At 37.8% G+C, this 23,021-nt stretch overlaps 1 protein-coding gene across 14 annotated transcripts in view; it reads right to left on the bottom strand.

Moving 5' to 3' along the window:
* ZNG1A (Zn regulated GTPase metalloprotein activator 1A) overlaps positions 1 to 23,021 on the bottom strand; it is a 59,004-nt gene that overhangs the window by 3,172 nt on the left and 32,811 nt on the right. For 8 of the 14 annotated variants that reach the window (XM_063788028.1, XM_063788029.1, XM_054657888.2 and 5 more), the window contains one exon: positions 10,816 to 10,867. In XM_063788028.1, coding sequence (XP_063644098.1) covers positions 10,816 to 10,867 — 52 coding nt within the window. Of the gene's footprint in view, positions 1 to 10,815; positions 10,868 to 21,956; positions 22,014 to 23,021 lie in introns of all 14 variants that reach the window. The other 6 variants (XM_063788025.1, XM_063788026.1, XM_054657878.2 and 3 more) reach the window with 1 other exon arrangement.

The raw sequence follows: 23,021 nt of genomic DNA, 5'->3' as shown, positions 1-23,021 counted from the left end.
TCACCTAATTAAAACCCAAACCTCCCTTTGCCAATATAACCCCAAATTTCAAACTCAGAGATGAAAATACACAAGGGCTAAGCATAACATTATAAAAACATACACCCCACCTTGGAAAATAGAGGCCCAAAAGCCAAGCTCAAAATGAATTTAAAAAGGTAGAAAATAATATACTAAAGCACATCTTTGCATAACTTCCTAGAACTGCATATCTGGCCTAGCAATTTTACTCACCATTACATAATCATACAGGCTTACAGCAGAAAATACAAAAAGACCAAAACTATTTTATAATCCAAACTCAAGAGAATCGCTGAAGTATTAAAGACCAATTTAGGCAGAAACATATGAGACATTTCTTTCTTTCCATAGCTTACTGGGGAACAGGTGGTGTTGGTTAACTTCCTTAGTGGTGATTTGTGAGATTTCGGTACACCCATCACCTGAGCAGTATACACTGCACCCAATTTTTGTCTTTTATTCCTCATCCCCTTCCCACCCATTCTCCCTGAGTCCCCAAAGTTCATTGTGTCATTCTTATGCCTTTGCATCCTCATAGCTTAGCTCCCACTTATGAGTGAGAACATAGCGATGTTTGGTTTTCCATTCCTGAGTTCTTTCACTTAGAATAATAGTCTCCAATCTTATCCAGGTCACTGCAAATGCCTTTAATTCACTCCTTTTTATGGCTGAGGAGTATTCCATTGTATGTATATATATCACAGTTACTTTATCCACGCATTGATTGATGGGCATTTGGGTTGGTTCCACGTTTTTGCAATTGCGAATTGTGCTGCTATAAACATGCGTGTCCACGTATCTTTTTCGTATAATGACTTATTTTCCTCTGGGTGGGTACCTAGTAGTGGGATTGCTGGACCAAATGGTAGTTCTACTTTTAGTTCTTTAAGGAATCTCCACACTGTTTTCCATAGTGGTTGGGCTAGTTTACATTCCCACCAGCAGTGTAGAAGTGTTCCGTGTTCACCGCATCCATGCCAACATCTACTATTTTTTTGATTTTTTTATTATGGCCATTCTTGCAGAAGTAAGGTGGTATCGCACTGTGGTTTTGATTTGCATTTCCCTGATCATTAGTGATGTTGAGCATTTTTCCATATGTTTATTGGCCATTTGTATATCTTCTTTCAAGAATTGCCTATTCATGTCCTTAGCCCACTTTTTGATGGGACTGCTTTTCTTGCTGATTTGTTGGAGTTCATTGTAGATTCTGGATATTTGTTCTTTTTCAGATGTATATATTATGAAAGATTTTCTCCTTCTCTGTGGGTTGTCTGTTTACTCTGCTGACTGTTCCTTTTGCTGTGCAAAAGTTCTTTAGTTTAATTAAGTCCCAGCTATTTATCTTTGTTTTTATTGCATTTGCTTTTGGGTTCATGAAATCCTTGCCTAAGCCAATGTCTAGAATGATTTTTCCAATGGTATCTTTTAGAATTTTCATAGTTTCAGGTCTTAGATTTAAGTCTTTAATTTATCTTGGGTTGATTTTTGTATACAGTGAGAGATGAGGATCCAGTTTCATTCTCCTACATGTGGCTAGCCAATTATCCCAGCACCATTTGTTGAAAAGGGTATCCTTTTTCCACTTTACGTTTTTGTTTGCTTTGTTGAAGATCAGTTGGCTGTAAGTATTTGGGTTTATTTCTGGGTTCTCTATTCTGTTCCATTGGTCCATGTGCCTATTTTTATAACCGTACCATGCTGTTTTGGTGACTATGGCCTTATAGTATAAGTTTGAAATCAGGTAATGTGATGCCTTCAGATTTGTTCTTTTTGCTTAGTCTTGCTTTGGCTACGCGCATGTGTATGTTAAACCATCCCTGCATCCCTGGTATGAAACCCCTTGATCATGGTGGATTATCTTTTTGATATGTTGTTGGAATCAGTTAGCTAGAATTTTCTTAAGGATTTTAGCATCTATGTTCAAGGATATTGGTCTGTAGTTTTCTTCTTTGGTTATGTCCTTTCCTGGTTTTGGTATTAGGGTGATACTGGCTTCATAGAATGATTTAGGGAGGATTCCTTCTTTCTCTCTCTTGTGGAATAGTGTCTTTAAGACTGGTACCAATTCTTCTTTGACTATCTGGTGGAATTCTGTTGTGAATCCGTCTAGTCCTGGACATTTTTTTGTTGGTAATTTTTTAATTACCATTTCAATCTCCCTGCTTGTTACTGGTCTGTTCAGGGTAATTCTTCCTGATTTAAGCTAGGAGGGTAGTATCTTTCCAGGAATTTATCCATCTATTTTAGGTTTTCTAGTTTATGCATGTAAAGGTGTTCATAGTAGCCTTGAATATCTTTTGTATTTCTGTGGTGTCAGTTGTAATATCTCCCGTTTCATTTCTTATTGAGCTTATTTGGATTTTCTCTCTTTTCTTGGCTAATCTTGCTAACGGTCTATCAATTTTATTTATCTTTTCAAAGAACCAGCTTTTTGTTTCATTTATCTTTTGGATTTTTTTGTTGTTTTGTTTCAATTTCATTTAATTCCGCTCTGATCTTCTTTCTTCTGCTGGGTTTGTTCTTGTTTCTCTAGTTCTTTGAGATGTGACCTTAGATTGTCTGTGCTCTTTCCAACTTTTTGATGTAGGCATTTAGGGCTATGAACTTTCCTCTTAGCACCACCTTTGCTGTATCCCAGAGGCTGACAGGTTGTGTCACTATTGTCATTCAGTTTGAGGAATTTTTACATTTCCATCTTGATTTCAACTTTGACCCAATGATCATTCAGGAGCAGGTTATTCCATGTATCTGCATGGTTTTGAAGGTTCCTTTTGGAGTTGATTTCCAGTTTTATTCCACTGTGGTCTGAGAGAGTGCTTGATATAATTTTAATTTTCTTAAAATTTATTGAGGCTCATTTTGTTGGCTATCATATGGTCTATCTTACAGAAAGTTCATGTGCTGTTGAACAGAACGTATATTCTGTGGTTGTTGGATGGAATATTCTGTATATATCTTTTAACTCCATTTGTTCCAAGGTATAGTTTAAATCCACTGTTTCTTTGTTGACTTTCTGTCTTGATGACCTGTCCAGTGCTGTCAGTGGAGTATTAAAATCCCTCACTATTATTGTGTTGCTGTCTGTCTAATTTTTTAGGTCTATTAGTAATTCTTTTATAAATTTGGGAGCTCCAGTGTTAGGTGCATATGTTTAGGATTGTGATACTTTCCTGTTGGACAAGGCCTTTTTTCATTATATAATGTCCCTCTTTGTCTTTTTAAACTGCTGTTTCTTTAAAGTTTGTTTTGTCTAATATAAGAATGGCTACTCCTGCTCACATTTGGTGTCCGTTTGCATGAAATGTCTTGGTCCATCCCTTTACCTTAAGTTTATGTGAGTCCTTATGTGTTAGATGAGACTCTTGAAGGCAACAGATAGTTGGTTGGTGAATTCTTACCTATTCTGCAATTCTGTATCTTTTAAGTGGAGCATTTAGGCCATTTATATTCAATGTTAGTATTGAGATGTGAGGTACCACTCTATTCATCATGCTATTTGTTGCCTGTATACCTTGTTTTTTTGGTTTTTGTTGTTTTTCTAATTGTATTTTTGTTTTATAGGTCCTGTGATATTTATGCTTTAAAGAGGTTCTGTTTTGATATGTTTCCAGGATTTGTTTCAAGATTTAGAGTTCCTTTTAGCATTCTTGCACTGGTGGCTTGGTAGTGGTGAATTCTCTGTTTGTCTGAAAAAGCTGTATCTTGCCTTCATATATGAAGCTTAGTTTTGCTGAATACAAAATTCTCAGCTGATAATTGTTTTGTCTGAGGAGGCTGAAGATAGGGTTCCAATCCCTTCTGGCTTGCAGGGTTTCTGCTGAGAAATGTGCTGTTAATCTGGTAAGTTTTCCTTTATAGGTTACCTGGTGCTTTTGTTTCACAGCTCTTTCTTTCATCTTAACTTTAGATAACCTGACGACAATGTGCCTAGACGATGATCTTTTTGCGATGAATTTCCCAGATGTTCTTTGTGCTTCTTGTATTTGGATCTAGGTCTCTAGCAAAGCTGGGGAAGTTTTCCTCAATTATTCCCCCAAATATGTTTAACAAACGTTTAGATTTCTCTTCTTCCTCAGGAATGCCGGTTATTCTTAGGTTTGGTCATTTAACATAATTCCAGATTTCTTGAAGGCTTTCTTCATATTTTCTTATTCTTTTTTCTGTCTTTATTGGATTTGGTTAATTAGAAGACCTTGTCTTCAGGCTCTGAATTTCCTTCTTCTACTTGTTCAATTCTATTGCTAAGACTTTCCAGAACATTTTATATTTCTATAAGTATGTCCATTATTTCCTAAAGTTTTGATTGTTTTTTATTTATGCTATCTAGTTCATTGAATATTTCTCCCTTTACTTCTTGTATCTTTTTTTTTTTATATCCTTACATTGGGCTTCACCGTTCTCTGGTGCCTTAGCTTAATAACCAACCTACTGAATTCTTTTTCAAGTAAGTCAGAGATTTCTTCTTAGTTTGGATCCATTGCTGGTGAGCTAGTGTGATTTTTTGGGGGGTGTTAAAGAACCTTGTTTTGTCATACTACCAGGGTCGGTTTTCTGGTTCCTTCTCATTTGGGTAGGCTCTGTCAGAAAGAAGGTCTAGGGCTGAAGGTTGTTGTTCAGATTCTTTCGTCCTACGGGGTGTTCCCTTGATGTAGCACTCTCTCCCTTTTCCTATGGATGTGGCTTCCTGAGAGCTGAGTTGTAGTGATTGCTATCTCTCTTCTGGATCTAGCCACCCAGCAAGTCTACCAGGCTCCAGGCTGGTACTGGGGGGTAGTCTGCACAGAGTCAGGAGATGTGAACCATCTGTGGGTCTCTCAGCTGTAGATACCAGCACCTGTTCCAGTGGAGGTGGTAGGAGGGTGAAATGTACTCTTTGAGGGTTCTTAGCTTTGCTGGTTTAATGTACTATTTTTGTGCTGGTTGGCCTGCTGCAGGGAGGTGGCACTTCCCAGAGAGTGTCAGTTGTGGTAGTATGGAAAGGAACAGGCGATGTGTTGGGCTCTAGAACGCCCAAAAACATGGGATATTTAATCTCCACTGTTACTAGTAATAGGAAAAGCAGAAAAGTGCTTTCTTGCTTGATAAGAGAAGTACAAGCAGACTAAAAAAAGGTTCAAATTGAACTTGCAAATGTGAGACTTTTAAAAGTACTTATTTTGTCACAGCAGTCAAGACACTAACAACCACCTAAATGTCCAGGACAGTTGAATGGATAAAATAAATGTGGTAATATACATACAACCAAATATTATGTATCCTTAAAAAAAATCCTGTCATATACTACAACATGGATGAATCTTGAGGACATAACACTAAGTGAAATAAGCCAGTCACAGAAGGACAAATATTGCATGAATCCACTAATATCAGGTGTCTAAAACAGTAAAACTCATCAAATCAGAAAGTAAAATGGTGGTTACCAGGGGTTAGAGGGAGACGAAAATTGGGAGGTGCTGTTCAATGGGTATAATTTTAGTCATGCAAGATGAAAAGTTCTAGAGATCTGCTATATAACAATGTACATACAGTTAACAATACTATATTGTACCCTTAAAAATTTGTGGAAGAAGGTAGGTCGCATGTTAAGTGTTTTTTACCACAATAAAAAATATACAGTCATGGATACATAAAGAGAAATGAGCTGTTGGGCAATTTTGTTGTTATACAAACATGATAGTGTACTTACACAAACCTAGATGGTATAACCTACTACACACCTAAGCTATGCTGTAGAGCCTGTTGCTCCTAGGCTACAAACCTGTACAGCATATATGTTACTGTACTGAACAGTGTATGGAAATAATAACACAATGGTAAGTATTTGTGTGACAGTAATTTTTCAGCTCCATCGTAATCTTATGCAGTCTGACTAAAACGCTGTTATGCAGTGCATGACTATACTTATTTTTAAATCTTAATAAACATACTCTATTTTAAAACTATTTTTATAGCATAAGGTAATAATAATATGCATTTTTAAACGACAATTATTTTATTTCTTCATTAAAGGAATCACTACAATACCTAAAAGTCCACATAAAGATATACAGCAAAAGGTTGTCAAATGAAACATAACTGTCGGTTAAAAAAAAATAAATTTAGTCTTCAAAAATGTTTAAAATGTATTTTAATGCAAGTTGGAAAACTATATTGAGAATGTCGCAAAATACGACTCAAAATTGCTTTATTATTAAAGATTTTAACTTAATAAATTTTTTTGAGATGGGGTCTCACTCTGTTGCCCAGGCTGGAGTAGAGTGGCACAATCATGGCTTACTGCAGCTTTGAACTCCCAAGCTAAAGCAATCCTCCCACCTCAGCCTCTCGAGTAGCTGGGATTACAGGTACATGCCACCATGCCTGGCTAATTTTTTGTATTTTTTGCAGAAATGGGGTTTCACCATGTTGCCCAGGCTGGTCTACAACTCCTGGGTTTTAAGTAATCCACCCACTTTGGCCTGTCAAAGCGCTAGGATTACAAGCATAAGCCAACACACCCAGCCTAAAGATTTTTATAATGATTTTTGCTTTTATCAGGTTAAATATGTGACTTAATATTTTTAAGGGGTATAATAAACTCCAGTATGAGACAAAAAAGGCTTTAAAAATTAAGATAACGCATCATGGGGCTCAAGAAGGATGATCTATATTTTGGAACTAGATGTTTTCCTACACCAATAAACTCTTTTCACGTTAGAAAAACCCTGAAAAAATCTGTAATTCCCAGTGCAGAAGATAAGGGTCACAACTCATAGTTGGTTCTAATAATAAACTAAACATTATTTGTCACTTGGGTTTTCTCATCTACCTTCCCACTCTCCAAACCCAGGTGTTCCTTATGGGGAATAAACAAAGAATCCATGAAAAATAGATAACTGCATTAAAAATTCAGGGATAGAGCCTTAATAACTCATATATACTAGGTCCTAGGTATTACCCATTTCAGACTTTTTTTTTTCCAGTTTTTGTTTTGAATCTAAAATTAACTCCTTTTTCCATGTATGCTGACACAGAAAGAAACAGAAAAGTGAGGCAATAATTGAGAAAACTACAGCAAAATGAGGAATTGTCTCTAAAATAAAATTTAGGAACAACTTACTCAGGTTTGTTTATTTAGTCTGTTTCTTCTTTAACCCACTGGGTTATTTCTCCATTTTCTACTCTTTTGCAAACAATACCTAACATACAATAACTTTTATATGTTTTCTTCATCCAGAACACTAAGCCCCCTAATGTGCTTAAACTCAAAATCTGGACCTTTACACTCTATCCCTCTGTTCTTCCTTGCCTGTATAATATCTATACTATAATATCTGGCCACCAGGGACTACTGAATATATGGCATTATCATCCAAATCACTTTGCCTTCCCGATTTTTCTATTTCTAGGTTTCTCTAGTCAATCTACCCTTGTTTCCCATCACCCCTTCTTTCCTTTCTGATCCATACTCAGTAAGACAGGATATTCAGGCAAGTCTACTGGTGAAACAGCTCTGGATTTATCCCATTTCTAGTCTCACTGTAACCAACATGTTTCAGGCCCTTATCACACAGTATCTTCCCGCATGGTCTCCTGACTCTAAAGTCCAATCTAGCTTACATAACACTACTAGACAGCACTGCTTGAGTTCTCTTTGTCTAGCAAATTATAACCTAATACCTTAGACCAGGATTCCAGTACCAACTCTCCACTAAGACTTCTGTACCAGAGACCTACTCATCTATAAGATTCTCACCTTCTCATTTTTAAACATCCGTATTGCTCTTTTCCTTACTTCTTCCCGTCAAAAAAAATCCTACCGTCAAAAAAAATCCTACCAGTTCAAGGTTATTTTTTGTTAAGTAAGTCAGAATAGCACTTACCTCTTCTTTGACTAGGAAGGGGCAAAAAGGAACTCTTTACAATTTTGGATATCTTTTGTATCTTGACCTGAGTGGGAGTTAGAAGGATGTGTGTTTGAATGTGCATATAGACAGATATATAGGTACAAATATATGTAAAAATACATTGAGGCCGGGCACAGTGGCTCACGCCTGTAATCCCAGCACTTTGGGAGGCCGAAGCAGGTGGATCACCTGAAGTCAGGACTTTGAGACCAGCTTGGCCAACATGGTGAAACCCCATCTCTACTAAAAAAAAAAAAAAAAAATACAAAAATTAGCTAGGCATGGTGGTACATGCCTGTAATCCCAGCTACTCAGGAGGCCGAGGCATGAGAATCACTTGAATCTAGAAGGAGGAAGTTGCAGTGAGCCAAGGTCACACCACTGCACTCCAGCCTGGGTGAGACTCCAGCCGGAGCGAGACTCCAGCCGGAGCGAGACTCCGTCTCAAAAAAAACCAAAAAAACAAAAACAAAAACAAAACCCAAACATTGAATTGTACACTAAAATTACACATTTGCATGCTTTACTGTATGCAAATAAATAAACCAAAACCAAAACAAACAAACAAAAAACTATCCTCATGAAGCATTTGATGGGGTTCAGGACATGCTATCCCAAAATATGGCAACTCAATATTTGAGAAAATGGCAGAATCAGGAAGGTCACTCTCACCTTCTCTCCTGAAGCAGGTCATAAAACCTAGGAAAGATTTTCTGACCTTCCGCTGATGCAGGTCATAAGACCCTCATTTAAGAGGTGCCCTCTCTATACACAGAGGAAAAGAACATCCTTAAGTCTGAATATGAAGGGTCACAGAGAAAAATCTGAGCAAACAGGCCTTGCTAAGTTCTTCCCAGTTTATTATTAGATCATACTGTTTTATCTAATTATGCTTCTCCATTACTATCCTCTTCCATATCATAACTAACAGAAAACATACACAGGTATGTTTTATGAAGGCTCCTGTGTCAAGTAAAACTTACTAAATGAATTTCTATGTTGAAATTTCTCTTGATAGTTGGTCTTCTGTTAGAGAGACCTCAGCCACGAATCTAGTGATAGGCGAGGAAAAGATAAATTTCCTCCCTTACACCTCAGATCCACTAAACCAAATGAAGTTGTTCATGCCTCTGAATCCCATAGCCCTGTGGCTGTGATACTATTTTCCCCTATGTTTATATTATCTAAAGCAGGACAGTGCATCAGAATCTCCTACAGAGGCTACAAAAATATAGATATGCCCTATTTAGTAGTAAAGTGACATAATGTCTGGAATTTGCTTTAATATACTACACCAAGGGCAATAGGTACATACAGGCTCATTATACTATTCTACTCTTATGCACGTTTGAAATTTCCTATTAAAATACATTTGTTTTTTTTAAATACTCCAGGCAAAAGAAATGTTGGGAGGATAGGTGAAATAAAATCAGCTAAATGTTGATGCCATTTAAACTGGGTGATGCATACAAGGGGTTTACTTTACTATTCTGTTTATTCTTTTATATCTTTGAAATCTTCCATAATAAAATGTTAAAAATATACATTAATATACACATACCCAAGTCCCAATCCTGGAGACTGAGGGGTGAGAACTACTGAGTTATCAATTTTTTTTTAAAAAGCTCCACATGTGATTCTGATTTATACCCCATTTGAGAAACACAGCTTTTCATTCTTTTAACAAATATTCACTGAGTATCCACCAAGCCCTGTACTAAGCAATAAAGATTTTATATTTAAGGAATTTATAGACTAATGCAAGGCAAAAGCATTTCAACCAAACTACAAGGCATCATAACTGCCACAATAGGGGTTCATTTGAGATTCTATGGATGGAGACACTGGCCGCTCCAAATGTTCATGGTAAGTGAGTACTGTGTTTTCTTCATCTTTTCATCCCTATGATTCTTGGCATCACGTTCTTTACCCAGAAGCTCAAATGTGCTTCATGTTCAACTATATGACAGATACCGACTATCATAAAGAACTGGGGTTTTTTGTTGTTTTTTTTTTTTTTTTTTTACCATAAATTCTATCTCCAAGGACTTGTATTTCTCTCATTTATTCATTTTAAAGATAAGTGAAGAGGAATATTCTATTAACAAAAGTTTCACAGGGAAAGGTGCCACAAACATAGTAGCAAACCTGCTCATAAATATGAACCAAAATGAATACAAATGCAAGTAGCTGTTATCTTGGCCCTATTACAACCAATAGCAATTCAAAAACTGAGTGATCACTTGAGAGAGAGGAAGGAAGATTAGGCACACTGCTCACTTACACATCCCCCACTCCACCCCTCAGGGTTTTAAGAGGAACAAAGAAGTTATCCTAAAGCTCTACGATCTATGATCTGCTTAACAGAAACGCAGGTACAGTAAAATTATATTTAAATTGTTCCTAGCATCTTAGATATTTACCTTAGGGATTACAATTTTAGAGCATGAAAAACATCTTAAGGAGTTCAAATTTATAGTGCTACCTGAAGGTGAAACTCCAAGTCAATTTTTATTTAAATAAGCCATGCTTATATCAGACCTTTCCTTAAACAATTCAACATACTTAAAAACAGACTGCCTATAGAACCCCCAGGCTGCTTTTAAGGAGTAATCCCTATCAGAACTGACCAATATGCTAAGCAATCTACAGAATGGAAAGGCTAGAAAGCATGATTTCCTCAGATTCTAAAACAAATCTGGTTTGATGAATTCCTATTATGTGTTAAGAAATAGAATTAGACTATGTCAAAAGCATTTAAGATTCCAAAAATTATCAACACAGTTCAAAAATACCATTTTAGAAAAAGTTTATAATAAAATAGTCCTAAACATAGCCTATCTAGTTAAAGAGGTCCTTTAAAAACATTGATTAGGAATTTTGGATTTAGATTTTTTTTCTTTACCTGATCAAGGTGAGGTTGTGTTCCTGGCACATGCTTAAGTTTTTTCTGCAAACTAAAAACAACTGATTAGAAATTCAGAGATGAATACACTTCTGATTTAACTTTATAAGTTATTTAGTGACACAAGGATAATGAAGTGACTTTCCATAACTGACTATTCTAATATTCTGTAATTCCAATTTTACAAGTTGTTCGCAAATTCCAATAGAGAAAAGCTGGCAGATTAAGTTTTTTTTTAATTTCTTTAAAAAAAAAACCCACACATTCATATATATACATATGCACAGAATAAAGAGAAAAACTAGTCTTTTAGTAACACTATTTTGTATGGTTAAATACGTCAGTAAATTTCTTTACCATTCCAACAGGTTTAATACAAACTTAAATATATATAACCATTCTAGTATTGCTCAGAGTTCCTTAACTTTCTCCTGCTTCCTAATATGAAAATAATGCTGGCACCTAAAGAAAGTTGAAAGGATAAATTTTCCTTTATCAATGTTTTCCCTTGAACTTATTAAAAAAGAAATAGTATCCATAAATATACATTTTCTATATAGTCAGTTACCAATTGAGAGAAAAAGAAAGTCAGAATGTTAAAAATGCATTGTTCTGATATGAAAAGCACAAGAAGATCAACATGGCATAACAAATTACAACCATAATAACTGTAGCATACATTTCAACACTGATGGGGACAGGACGGGAGGGGGAAAGGACTGAAAACCTTGCAGATGCTTTGCCTTGAAGAACAGTGAGGGGTAAATTAGTAACAGCAAGTTTAGGAAAGAGAAAGAACTTGTAGGAACTATTGGAGGGAATGAGTCTCTTTGGGGGGTCCTAGTAGGGAGAATGTCAAATTAAATCCTTCCCAGCTGGTTGCTCAGGAAAAGATTCTCCTGTTTAGCAGTTAAGCACACACAAAAAAGTCATGCAACGGCCTTCCCTATAGTGGTGAGATCACATTAAATAGCTACTTCAAGTGTCACTAAAGCATTATAACTGCTCTTAAGTGTATGTAGAATGAGATTACTTTAGAAAAACATTTCGAAAAATCATATGCTTTTCCCATATGTTCAGTATTTAATGTTGTTGGACAATGACTGCCTGAAACTTCATACGCAGCAAAAAAAAAAAAAAAAAAAAAAATCTAACAACGAACATTTAAGTTTAGTTCCCATAAGTCTCAGAATTTCATGCCCTTGATTTTTTCCCTATCATACACATTTTTAAGAGACTAATCTAGTGGATAAGGATATGCTATCAAAACCTGAAACTCATGAATCGGAAATCATCTTGCACATTAACTTGTAATCTTATAACAATTTTTGTCTCTGCACACATAAAATGTAAATTCTGCACGCATAAAATGTAAAAAATCTCAAACAGTTTAGTGTTTTGTATATTTAAATCATTATGTTCTATAACAAACAATAATTTAGGTATTGTCAGTAAGATGGAATTAGCAACATTTCTATTTCTCCCAAGTAAAAATATAGAATGATATAAAGAACTGGATGCCTTGATGAAAGTACCTGTATTACAGCAAATTATAGCAAAAGACAGAAGTAGAAAGGAAAAACAAAAATTGATATACTGAATATAGAGGTGGGAAATGATTGCATACTATAATTCTTATTACTGAAATAAAGCACTAAAGGATACAATATGTAAAGGGAAAAAATAAAATTTCAACTAAAAAATATTCTAGTGTTTAACATATTAAATGACAACCAACTTGTAAGCTCTTGGACCCAACAGAGATAAATTAGTTTAAGAAAGGCAAATTTTGCTGGGTTCTGTGGCTCAGGCTTATAATCCCAGCACTTTGAGAGGCCAAGTAGGAGAATCACTTGAGGCCAGGAGTTCAAGACCAGCCTGAGCAACGTAGCGAGAGCCTGTCACTACAAAAAAGTAACAATAAAAAAATTAGCCAGGCATGGGTGCAAGCCTGTAGTCCCAGCTACTCAGGAGGCTGAGATGGGAGGATCACTTGAGTCCAGGAGTTCACGACTGCAGAGAGCCATGATAGCCACTGCATTCCAGCCCAGGTGTCAGAGTGAGACTCTGTCTCAATAAAATAAAATAATTAAATAAATATGAAAAAAAGAAAAGGCCAAGTGTGGTGGCTCATGCCTATAATCCCATTACTTTGGGAGGCTGAGGTGGGCAGATCACTTAAGCCCAGGAGTTTAAGATCAGCTTCGGCAACATGGCAAAACCTCATCTTCTACCAAAAAAAAAATTAGCCAGGCATGGTAGTGCGTGCCTATAGTCCCAGCTACTCATGAGTCTGAGGTGGGAAGACGGCTTAAGCCCAGGACACAGAGGCTACAGGGGGCTGACATCGCACCACTGCCCTCTAGCCTGGGCAATAGACCCAGACCCTGTCTCCAAGGGGGAAAAAAAAAAAAGAAAGGCGAATTTCATGCAGCATTGTTTCATTTGTTCCCCTTGTAAACACATTTAAATGTATCACAGGATCTGTAACTATCAAAACTGCCCACAGCATCAAATTAAAAATACAGTTCTAATCCAGACACGGCAGATGAAAGGGATCATGGCTAACTAGTGAAACAGCACTGATAGTCAAATGAAGGGCTGGAACCTTGAAGTAAAAAGAAGAAAAGGATCATCGAGAGAAAAGTTAGGATGGGCTAGACTTCTGGTTATTTCAGAAATGGGTAGCAAAAGACAAAGGCTCTTAACCTCCCAGAATTAGGTGACAACCTCAGCCAATCTATCTCCCTAGTAAAGCCAGAACTAAGATGGGAAAAAAAGACCATTTTTAAATGAACAAACCAAATTTATGCTTAGGGCTGTATTCGCTTAATGGAGGAACAGTCATTTCAAAATTAGTAAAACAAAAGCTTTATATGAAAAAACATAGTATAATTCTGAATGATTTTCATACAATCATTATCAAGCATAAGTGATACTGGATACCTGAAGCTGACATGAGGGAAAAAGCCTCAGGGAGATTTCACAACTTTGTACAGCAGTGGCTTGAAAGGATATAACTATATTTACCATAAAACAAGAAGTAGTCATTTTTACCTTACACAATTTATAAGAATTTTTAGAAAAACAGAAATAACTCACATGTAATTCAGGTATACCAAACTTTCCTGCCTTCCTACTAGATGGAACTAGAAAAGCAAAATGCTGATTTTTTCCAGGTACTCCAAAAATGCCTTTATAATTTTAACCGTAATTTGTTTAGTCTAAAAAGGTACTGCTCCAATACCAGAAGCTACAGGTGAAAAACATATCTCTCAACTGAAGACAACTTCTTGAATAACTGTGTCACTGACAAGTTTACTCTCTGAGCTTCAGTTTCCAAACTGAGAAGGAGGAATAACTGCCCTGCCTGTCCCACACTTCTGGCTGCTGAAATAATGTCAATTTCTTTTTTCTTTCTTTCTTTATTTTTTTTTTTTACAAACTACATGCAAATTTAATTTTTCCAATTCATAAAGTAAAAGGGGTCCAATAAAACACTATCATGTCCTACCTCACAGGTTACTGTAGGTATTGTTTTCAAAATGTGAACAATACTACAGACTGAAGGTGGAAAAAAAAAACTAGTTGAAAGTAGAATTAGTTTTTAAGGGCATGGCTAAGGCAAAATTAGAAATATATATATAAGGCTGGGTGTGGTGGCCTACACATGTAATCCCAGCACTTTGGGAGGCTGAGGCATGAGGATCACTTGAGCCCAGGAGTTTGAGACCAGCCTAGGCAACATAGCAAGACCCCATGCTTACAGAAAATTAAAAAAAAAAATTAGTCAGGCATGGTGACACATGCCTGTGGTCCCAGCTTCTTGGGAGGCTGAGATGGGAGGATCACTTGAGCCCAGGAGGTTGAGGCTGCAGTAAGCCATGTTTGTGCCACTGCACTCCAGCCTGAGTGACAGAGAACCCCATCTCAAAAAAAATAAATAAATAAAAAGAAAAGAAATATATATAGGAATGGGAATTAGAACTCTCAAATGTAGAGCCACCCACTATGCCTACCCTTAAGCAAAATTGTCCCACCAATTCAAAATACCCACAGACATGTCCATTTTCATGATCTTGTATGGACATATACGAGACTTATGAGATATTCATTGCAGCATTATTTGCAATAGCCAAGCTGTGAGAACAAGTTAAATGTCCACTAACAGAAAAAGGGATAAAGTAAATGTGGTATATGTAGAAAATGGAATATTATTCAGACTTAAAAAGGAAACCTTGCTATATGCAAAAACATGGATGAACCTTGATGACTTTATGCTACGTGAAATAAACCAGTCACAGAATGACAAATAATGCATGATTCCACTTGTGTCAGGTAATTAAAATAGTCAACCCCACAGAAAGAGTGTAGAATGGTGGATGCCAGGGGCTATGAAGACAGGGAAATGGGAAGCTGCTATTCAAGGGGTATAAAGCTTCAGTTATAAAGAGTGAAACGTTCCAGAGATCTGCTGCACATCCTCATGCCTATAGTTAGCAATACTGTATTGTACACTTAAAAAATTGTTAAGAGGGTAGATCTCATGTTAGATGTTCTCACTACAATAAAAAAAGAAAAAGATACTGATGCACAAGAATAACTAATCTTTCTTCCCTCCCTTACCAAAAAGATTCCCCACAGGAGAAGGCAGAAAACTAATCCATTATTAAAGTGAAGAGAGGAGAGAGGAGACAAGATGGCCGAATAGGAACAGCTCCGGTCTACAGCTCCCAGCGTGAGAGATGCAGAAGACAGGCGATTTCTCCATTTCCATCTGAGGTACCGGGTTCATCTCACTAGGGAGTGCCAGACAGTGGGTGCAGGTCAGTGGGTGCGTGCACCATCCGCGAGCCGAAGCAGGGCGAGGCATTGCCTCACTTGGGAAGCCCAGGGGATCAGGGAGTTCCCTTTCCTAGTCAAAGAAAGGGGTGACAGACGGCACCTGGAAGATCGGGTCACTCCCACCCGAATACTGCGCTTTTCCGACGGGCTTAAAAAAAGGCGCACCATGAGATTATATCCCGCATCTGGCTCGGAGGGTCCCACGCCCACGGAGTCTCGCTGATTGCTAGCACAGCAGTCTGAGATCAAACTACAAGGCGGCAGAGAGGCTGGGGGAGGGGCGCCGGCCATTGCCCAGGCTTGATTAGGTAAACAAAGCAGCCAGGAAGCTCGAACTGGGTGGAGCCCACCACAGCTCAACGAAGCCTGCCTGCCTCTGTAGGCTCCACCTCTGGGAGCAGGGCACAGACACACAAAAAGACAGCGGTAACCTCTGCAGACTTAAGTGTCCCTGTCTGACAGCTTTGAAGAGAGCAGTGGTTCTCCCAGCACGCAGCTGGAGATCTGAGAACGGGCAGACTGCCTCCTCAAGTGGGTCCCTGACCCCTGACCCCCGAGCAGCCTAACTGGGAGGCACCCCCTAGCAGAGGCAGGCTGACACCTCACACGGCCGGGTACTCCAACAGACCTGCAGCTGAAGGTCCGGTCTGTTAGAAGGAAAAGTAACAAACAGAAAGGACATCCACACCAAAAACCCATCTGTACATCACCATCATCAAATACCAAAAGTAGATAAAAACCACAAAGATGGGGAAAAAACAGAACAGAAAAACTGGAAACTCTAAAAAGCAGAGCGCCTCTCCTCCTCCAAAGGAACGCAGCGCCACTCCTCCTCCAAAGGAACGCAGCTCCTCACCAGCAACGGAACAAAGCTGGATGGAGAATGACTTTGACGAGCTGAGAGAAGAAGGCTTCAGACGATCAAATTACTCCGAGCTATGGGAAGACATTCAAACCAAAGGCAAAGAAGTTGAAAACTTTGAAAAAAATTTAGAAGAATGTATAACTAGAATAACCAATACAGAGAAGTGCTTAAAGGAGCTGATGGAGCTGAAAACCAAGGCTCGAGAACTAAGTGAAGAATGCAGAAGCCTCAGGAGCTGATGCGATCAACTGGAAGAAAGGGTATCAGCGATGGAAGATGAAATGAATGAAATGAAGCAAGAAGGGAAGTTTAGAGAAAAAAGAATAAAAAGAAACAAACAAAGCCTCCAAGAAATATGGGACTATGTGAAAAGACCAAATCTACGTCTGATTGGTGTACCTGAAAGTGACGGGGAGAATGGAACCAAGCTGGAAAACACTCTGCAGGATATTATCCAGGAGAACTTCCCCAATCTAGCAAGGCAGGCCAACATTCAGATTCAGGAAATACAGAGAATGCCACAAAGATACTCCTCGAGAAGAGCAACTCCAAGACACATAATTGTCAGATTCACCAAAGTTGAAATGAAGGAAAAAATGTTAAGGGCAGCCAGAGAGAAAGGTCGGGTTACCCTCAAAGGGAAGCCTATCAGACTAACAGCGGATCTCTTGGCAGAAACTCTACAAGCCAGAAGAGAGTGGGGGCCAATATTCAACATTCTTAAAGAAAAGAATTTTCGACCCAGAATTTCATATCCAGCCAAACTAAGATTCATAAGTGAAGGAGAAATAAAATACTTTACAGACAAGCAAACGCTGAGAGATTTTGTCACCACCAGGCCTGCCCTAAAAGAGCTCCTGAAGGAAATGCTAACCATGGAAAGGAACAACCGGTACCAGCCGCTGCAAAATCATGCCAAAACATAAAGACCATCCAAGCTAGGAAGAAACTGCATCAACTAACCAGCAAAATAACCAGCTAACATCATAATGACAGGATCAAATTCACACATAACGATATTAACTTTAAATGTAAATGGACTAAATGCTCCAATTAAAAGACAAAGACTGGCAAATTGGATAAAGAGTCAAGACCCATCAGTGTGCTGTATTCAGGAAACCCATCTCACGTGCAGAGACACACATAGGCTCAAAATAAAGGGAGGGAGGAAAATCTACCAAGCAAATGGAAAACAAAAAAAGGCAGGGGTTGCAATCCTACTCTCTGATAAAACAGACTTTCAACCAACAAAGATCAAAAGAGACAAACAAGGCCATTACATAATGGTAAAGGGATCAATTCAACAAGAAGAGCTAACTATCCTAAATATATATGCACCCAATACAGGAGCACGCAGATTCATAAAGCAAGTCCTGAGTGACCTACAAAGAGACTTAGACTCCCACACAATAATAATGGGAGACTTTAACACCCCACTGTCAACATTAGACAGATCAATGAGACAGAAAGTCAACAAGGATACCCAGGAATTAAACTCAGCTCTGCACCAAGCAGACCTAATAGACATCTACAGAACTCTCCACCCCAAATCAACAGAATATACATTCTTTTCAGCACCACACCACACCTATTCCAAAATTGACCACATACTTGGAAGTAAACCTCTCCTCAGCAAATGTAAAAGAACAGAAATTATAACAAACTATCTCTCAGACCACAGTACAATCAAACTAGAACTCAGGATTAAGAATCTCACTCAAAACTGCTCAACTACATGGAAACCGAACAACCTGCTCCTGAATGACTACTGGGTACATAACGAAATGAAGGCAGAAATAAAGATGTTCTTTGAAACCAACAAGAACAAAGACACAACATACCAGAATCTCTGGGATGCATTCAAAGCAGTGTGTAGAGGGAAATTTATAGCACTAAATGCCCACAACAGAAAGCAGGAAAGATCCAAAATTGACACCCTAACATCACAATTAAAAGAACTAGAAAAGCAAGATCAAACACATTCAAAAGCTAGCAGAAGGCAAGAAATAACTAAAATCAGAGCAGAACTGAAGGAAATAGAGACACAAAAAACCCTTCAAAAAATTAATGAATCCAGGAGCTGGTTTTTTGAAAGGATCAACAAAATTGATAGACCGCTAGCAAGACTAATAAAGAAAAAAAGAGAGAAGAATCAAATAGACGCAATAAAAAATGATAAAGGGGATATCACCACCGATCCCACAGAAATACAAACTACCATCAGAGAATATGAAAAACACCTCTACGCAAATAAACTGGAAAATCTAGAAGAAATGGATAAATTCCTTGACACATACATCCTCCAAAGACTAAACCAGGAAGAAGTTGAATCTCTGAATAGACCAATAACAGGATCTGAAATTGTGGCAATAATCAATAGCTTACCAACCAAAAAGAGTCCAGGACCAGATAGATTCACAGCCGAATTCTACCAGAGGTACAAGGAGGAACTGGTACCACTCCTTCTGAAACTATTCCAATCAATAGAAAAAGAGGGAATCCTCCCTAACTCATTTGATGAGGCCAGCATCATCCTGATACCAAAGCCGGGCAGAGACACAACCAAAAAAGAGAATTTTAGACCAATATCCTTGATGAACATTGATGCAAAAATCCTCAATAAAATACTGGCAAACCGAATCCAGCAGCACATCAAAAAGCTTATCCACCATGATCAAGTGGGCTTCATCCCTGGGACGCAAGGCTGGTTCAATATATGCAAATCAATACATGTAATCCAGCATATAAACAGAACCAAAGACAAAAACCACGTGATTATCTCAATAGATGCAGAAAAGGCCTTTGACAAAATTCAACAACCCATCATGCTAAAAACTCTCAATAAATTAGGTATTGATGGGACGTATTTCAAAATAATAAGAGCTATCTATGACAAACCCACAGCCAATATCATACTGAATGGGCAAAAACTGGAAGCATTCCCTTTGAAAATGGGCACAAGACAGGGATGCCCTCTCTCACCACTCCTATTCAACATAGTGTTGGAAGTTCTGGCCAGGGCAATTAGGCAGGACAAGGAAATAAAGGGTATTCAATTAGGAAAAGAGGAAGTCAAATTGTCCCTGTTTGCAGATGACATGATTGTATATCTAGAAAACCCCATCGTCTCAGCCCAAAATCTCCTTAAGCTGATAAGCAACTTCAGCAAAGTCTCAGGATACAAAATCAATGTACAAAAATCACAAACATTCTTATACACCAACAACAGACAAACAGAGAGCCAAATCATGAGTGAACTCCCATTCACAATTGCTTCAAAGAGAATAAAATACCTAGGAATCCAACTTACAAGGGATGTGAAGGACCTCTTCAAGGAGAACTACAAACCACTGCTCAAGGAAATAAAAGAGGATACAAACAAATGGAAGAACATTCCATGCTCATGGGTAGGAAGAATCAATATCCTGAAAATGGCCATACTGCCCAAGGTAATTTACAGATTCAATGCCATCCCCATCAAGCTACCAATGACTTTCTTCACAGAATTGGAAAAAACTACTTTAAAGTTCATATGGAACCAAAAAAGAGCCCGCATCACCAAGTCAATCCTAAGCCGAAAGAACAAAGCTGGAGGCATCACACTACCTGACTTCAAACTATACTACAAGGCTACAGTAACCAAAACAGCATGGTACTGGTACCAAAACAGAGATATAGATCAATGGAACAGAACAGAGCCCTCAGAAATAACGCCACATATCTACAACTATCTGATCTTTGACAAACCTGAGAAAAACAAGCAGTGGGGAAAGGATTCCCTATTTAATAAATGGTGCTGGGAAAACTGGCTAGCCATATGTAGAAAGCTGAAACCGGATCCCTTCCTTACACCTCATACAAAAATCAATTCAAGATGGATTAAAGACTAAAACGTTTGACCTAAAACCATAAAAACCCTAGAAGAAAACCTAGGCGTTACTATTCAGGACATAGGCATGGGCAAGGACTTCATGTCTAAAACACCAAAAGCAATGGCAACAAAAGCCAAAATTGACAGATGGGATCTAATTAAACTAAACAGCTTCTGCACAGCAAAAGAAACTACCATCAGAGTGAACAGGCAACCTACAAAATGGGAGAAAATTTTCGCAACCTACTCATCTGACAAAGGGCGAATATCCAGAATCTACAATGAACTCAAACACATTTACAAGAAAAAAAAACAAACAACCCCATCAAAAAGTGGGCGAAGGACATGAACAGACACTTCTCAAAAGAAGACATTTATGCAGCCAAAAAACACATGAAAAAATGCTCACCATCACTGGCCATCAGAGAAATGCAAATCAAAACCACAATGAGATACTATCTCACACCAGTTAGAATGGCAATCATTAAAAAGTCAGGAAACAACAGGTGCTGGAGAGGATGTGGAGAAATAGGAACACTTTTACACTGTTGGCAGGACTGTAAACTAGTTCAACCATTGTGGAAGTCAGTGTGGCGATTCCTCAGGGATCTAGAACTAGAAATACCATTTGACCCAGCCATCCCATTACTGGGTATATACCCTAAAGGACTATAAATCATGCTGCTATAAAGACACATGCACACGTATGTTTATTGCGGCATTATTCACAATAGCAAAGACTTGGAACCAACCTAAATGTCCAACAATGATAGACTGGATTAAGAAAATGTGGCACATATACACCATGGAATACTATGCAGCCATAAAAAAGGTTGAGTTCGTGTCCTTTGTAGGGACATGGATGAAATTTGAAATCATCATTCTCAGTAAACTATCGCAAGAACAAAAAACCAAACACCGCATATTCTCACTCATAGGTGGGAATGGAACAATGAGAACACATGGACACAGGAAGGGGAACATCACACTCTGGGGACTGTTGTGGGTTGGGGGGAGGGGGGAGGGATAGCATTGGGAGATATAACTAATGCTAGATGACGAGTTAGTGGGTGCAGCGCACCAGCATGGCACATGTATACATATGTAACTAACCTGCACATTGTGCACATGTACCCTAAAACTTAAAGTATAATAATAATAGATAAATAAATTTTTTTAAAAACTCAAGAAAAAATAAAAAATAAAAAAATAAAGTGAAGAGAGTTATTTGTGTGAAAATGCTAAACTAAAATTTTCTATGTATTTCATGCATTTTCTCATAGAAAGAGTATTTGACATAGTGGTTGGTGTAGAAGTGTTAATGATTAGCCTCTAAAGTTAGCTATCATGTACACTATAATTTCTACAGGAAAATGCAATATGATTTCTAAACAACCAATTAGTAAAACTTCCAAGAATATACCTCATTAAGAATGGTCTTGTATGCCAAAGGAATGGCAGGAAGCTTAAATCATGGATGCAATTGTGCAAATCATTCCTGTTAACTATGGGGAAAAAAGGTACATAACAATAAAAGTAACCAAATTATACAAAACATACCTTATTCCAGAGAGACTATCAAAGGCATGAAGATCTAATACATTAGAGAGATCAACTCTAAAAGGAAGAAAACTAACATGAGCAGTTGGAAATTCTGTGAAATACATCCAATTAATCAAGAAAAAAAAACTCTGACTCCTAAAAAATTTTATACATAAAATTCATAGAAGTGGGCAAATGGTGTAAGATTTGAATCACAGTTGAATCAAGATTGAAAATTATTTGGTTATTACTTCAATGAATTAGGTTTTTTTTAAACTTTCAATTATCTTTTCAATCCTGAAATTTATGAGCTTTTCAAATACATTTTTATAGCTAAAAAATCAGCTAAAGAACAGAAACTTTTCCAAGCAGCTTATTACTCAAAAGATGAAACAAAAGAAATGACAAATAGAATTAACAAATAGGTACATTCCAGATACCTCTGCAATTTTTGTATTTCTTTTATACCCCCTCCCTTGATATAACATGTAATATAAAAATGAGGAGTCAAATAACCAATGTACAAAATATTAAGTTACTCTAGGACCCTGATCTTCACGTGATTTGATTTCATTCATTCAGAATGGGGCTGCATGTAGAAAGAAAATTCCCACCATCCGAATAGACATTATTTCTCTTAGAATTATTTAATGATAATTAAACTCATTTAATTGAATCCAATGATTCAAATCAGGTGAGAATAAATAACATATCACAATTAGCATTAGGTTTGGTTTAAATATAAAAAAGCAAATTTATAAAGACTGGTGATTGAGTTATAATTTTAACATAAGCCCAGAAAACCACAGAGGACAGGCCGGGCGCGGTGGCTCACGCCTGCAATCCCAGCACTTTGGGAGGCCGAGGCGGGCGGATCACAAGGTCAAGATCAAGACCATCCTGGCCATGGACAACGTGGTGAAACCCTGTCTCTACCAAAAATACAAAAATTAGCTGGGTGTGGTGGCACGCACCTGTAGTCCCAGCTACTCGGGAGGCTGCGGCAGGAGAATCATTTGAACCCAGGAAGTGGAGGTTGCAGTGAGCCAAGATTGCACCACTGCACTCCAGCCTGGCACAGAG

This window comes from Pan troglodytes, chromosome 11 (genome assembly GCF_028858775.2).
Source record: "Pan troglodytes isolate AG18354 chromosome 11, NHGRI_mPanTro3-v2.0_pri, whole genome shotgun sequence".
In the NCBI taxonomy this organism is placed as follows: domain Eukaryota; kingdom Metazoa; phylum Chordata; class Mammalia; order Primates; family Hominidae; genus Pan; species Pan troglodytes.
Note: the sequence above shows the minus strand (reverse complement) of the source record. Positions and strands in the feature narration are given on the sequence as shown.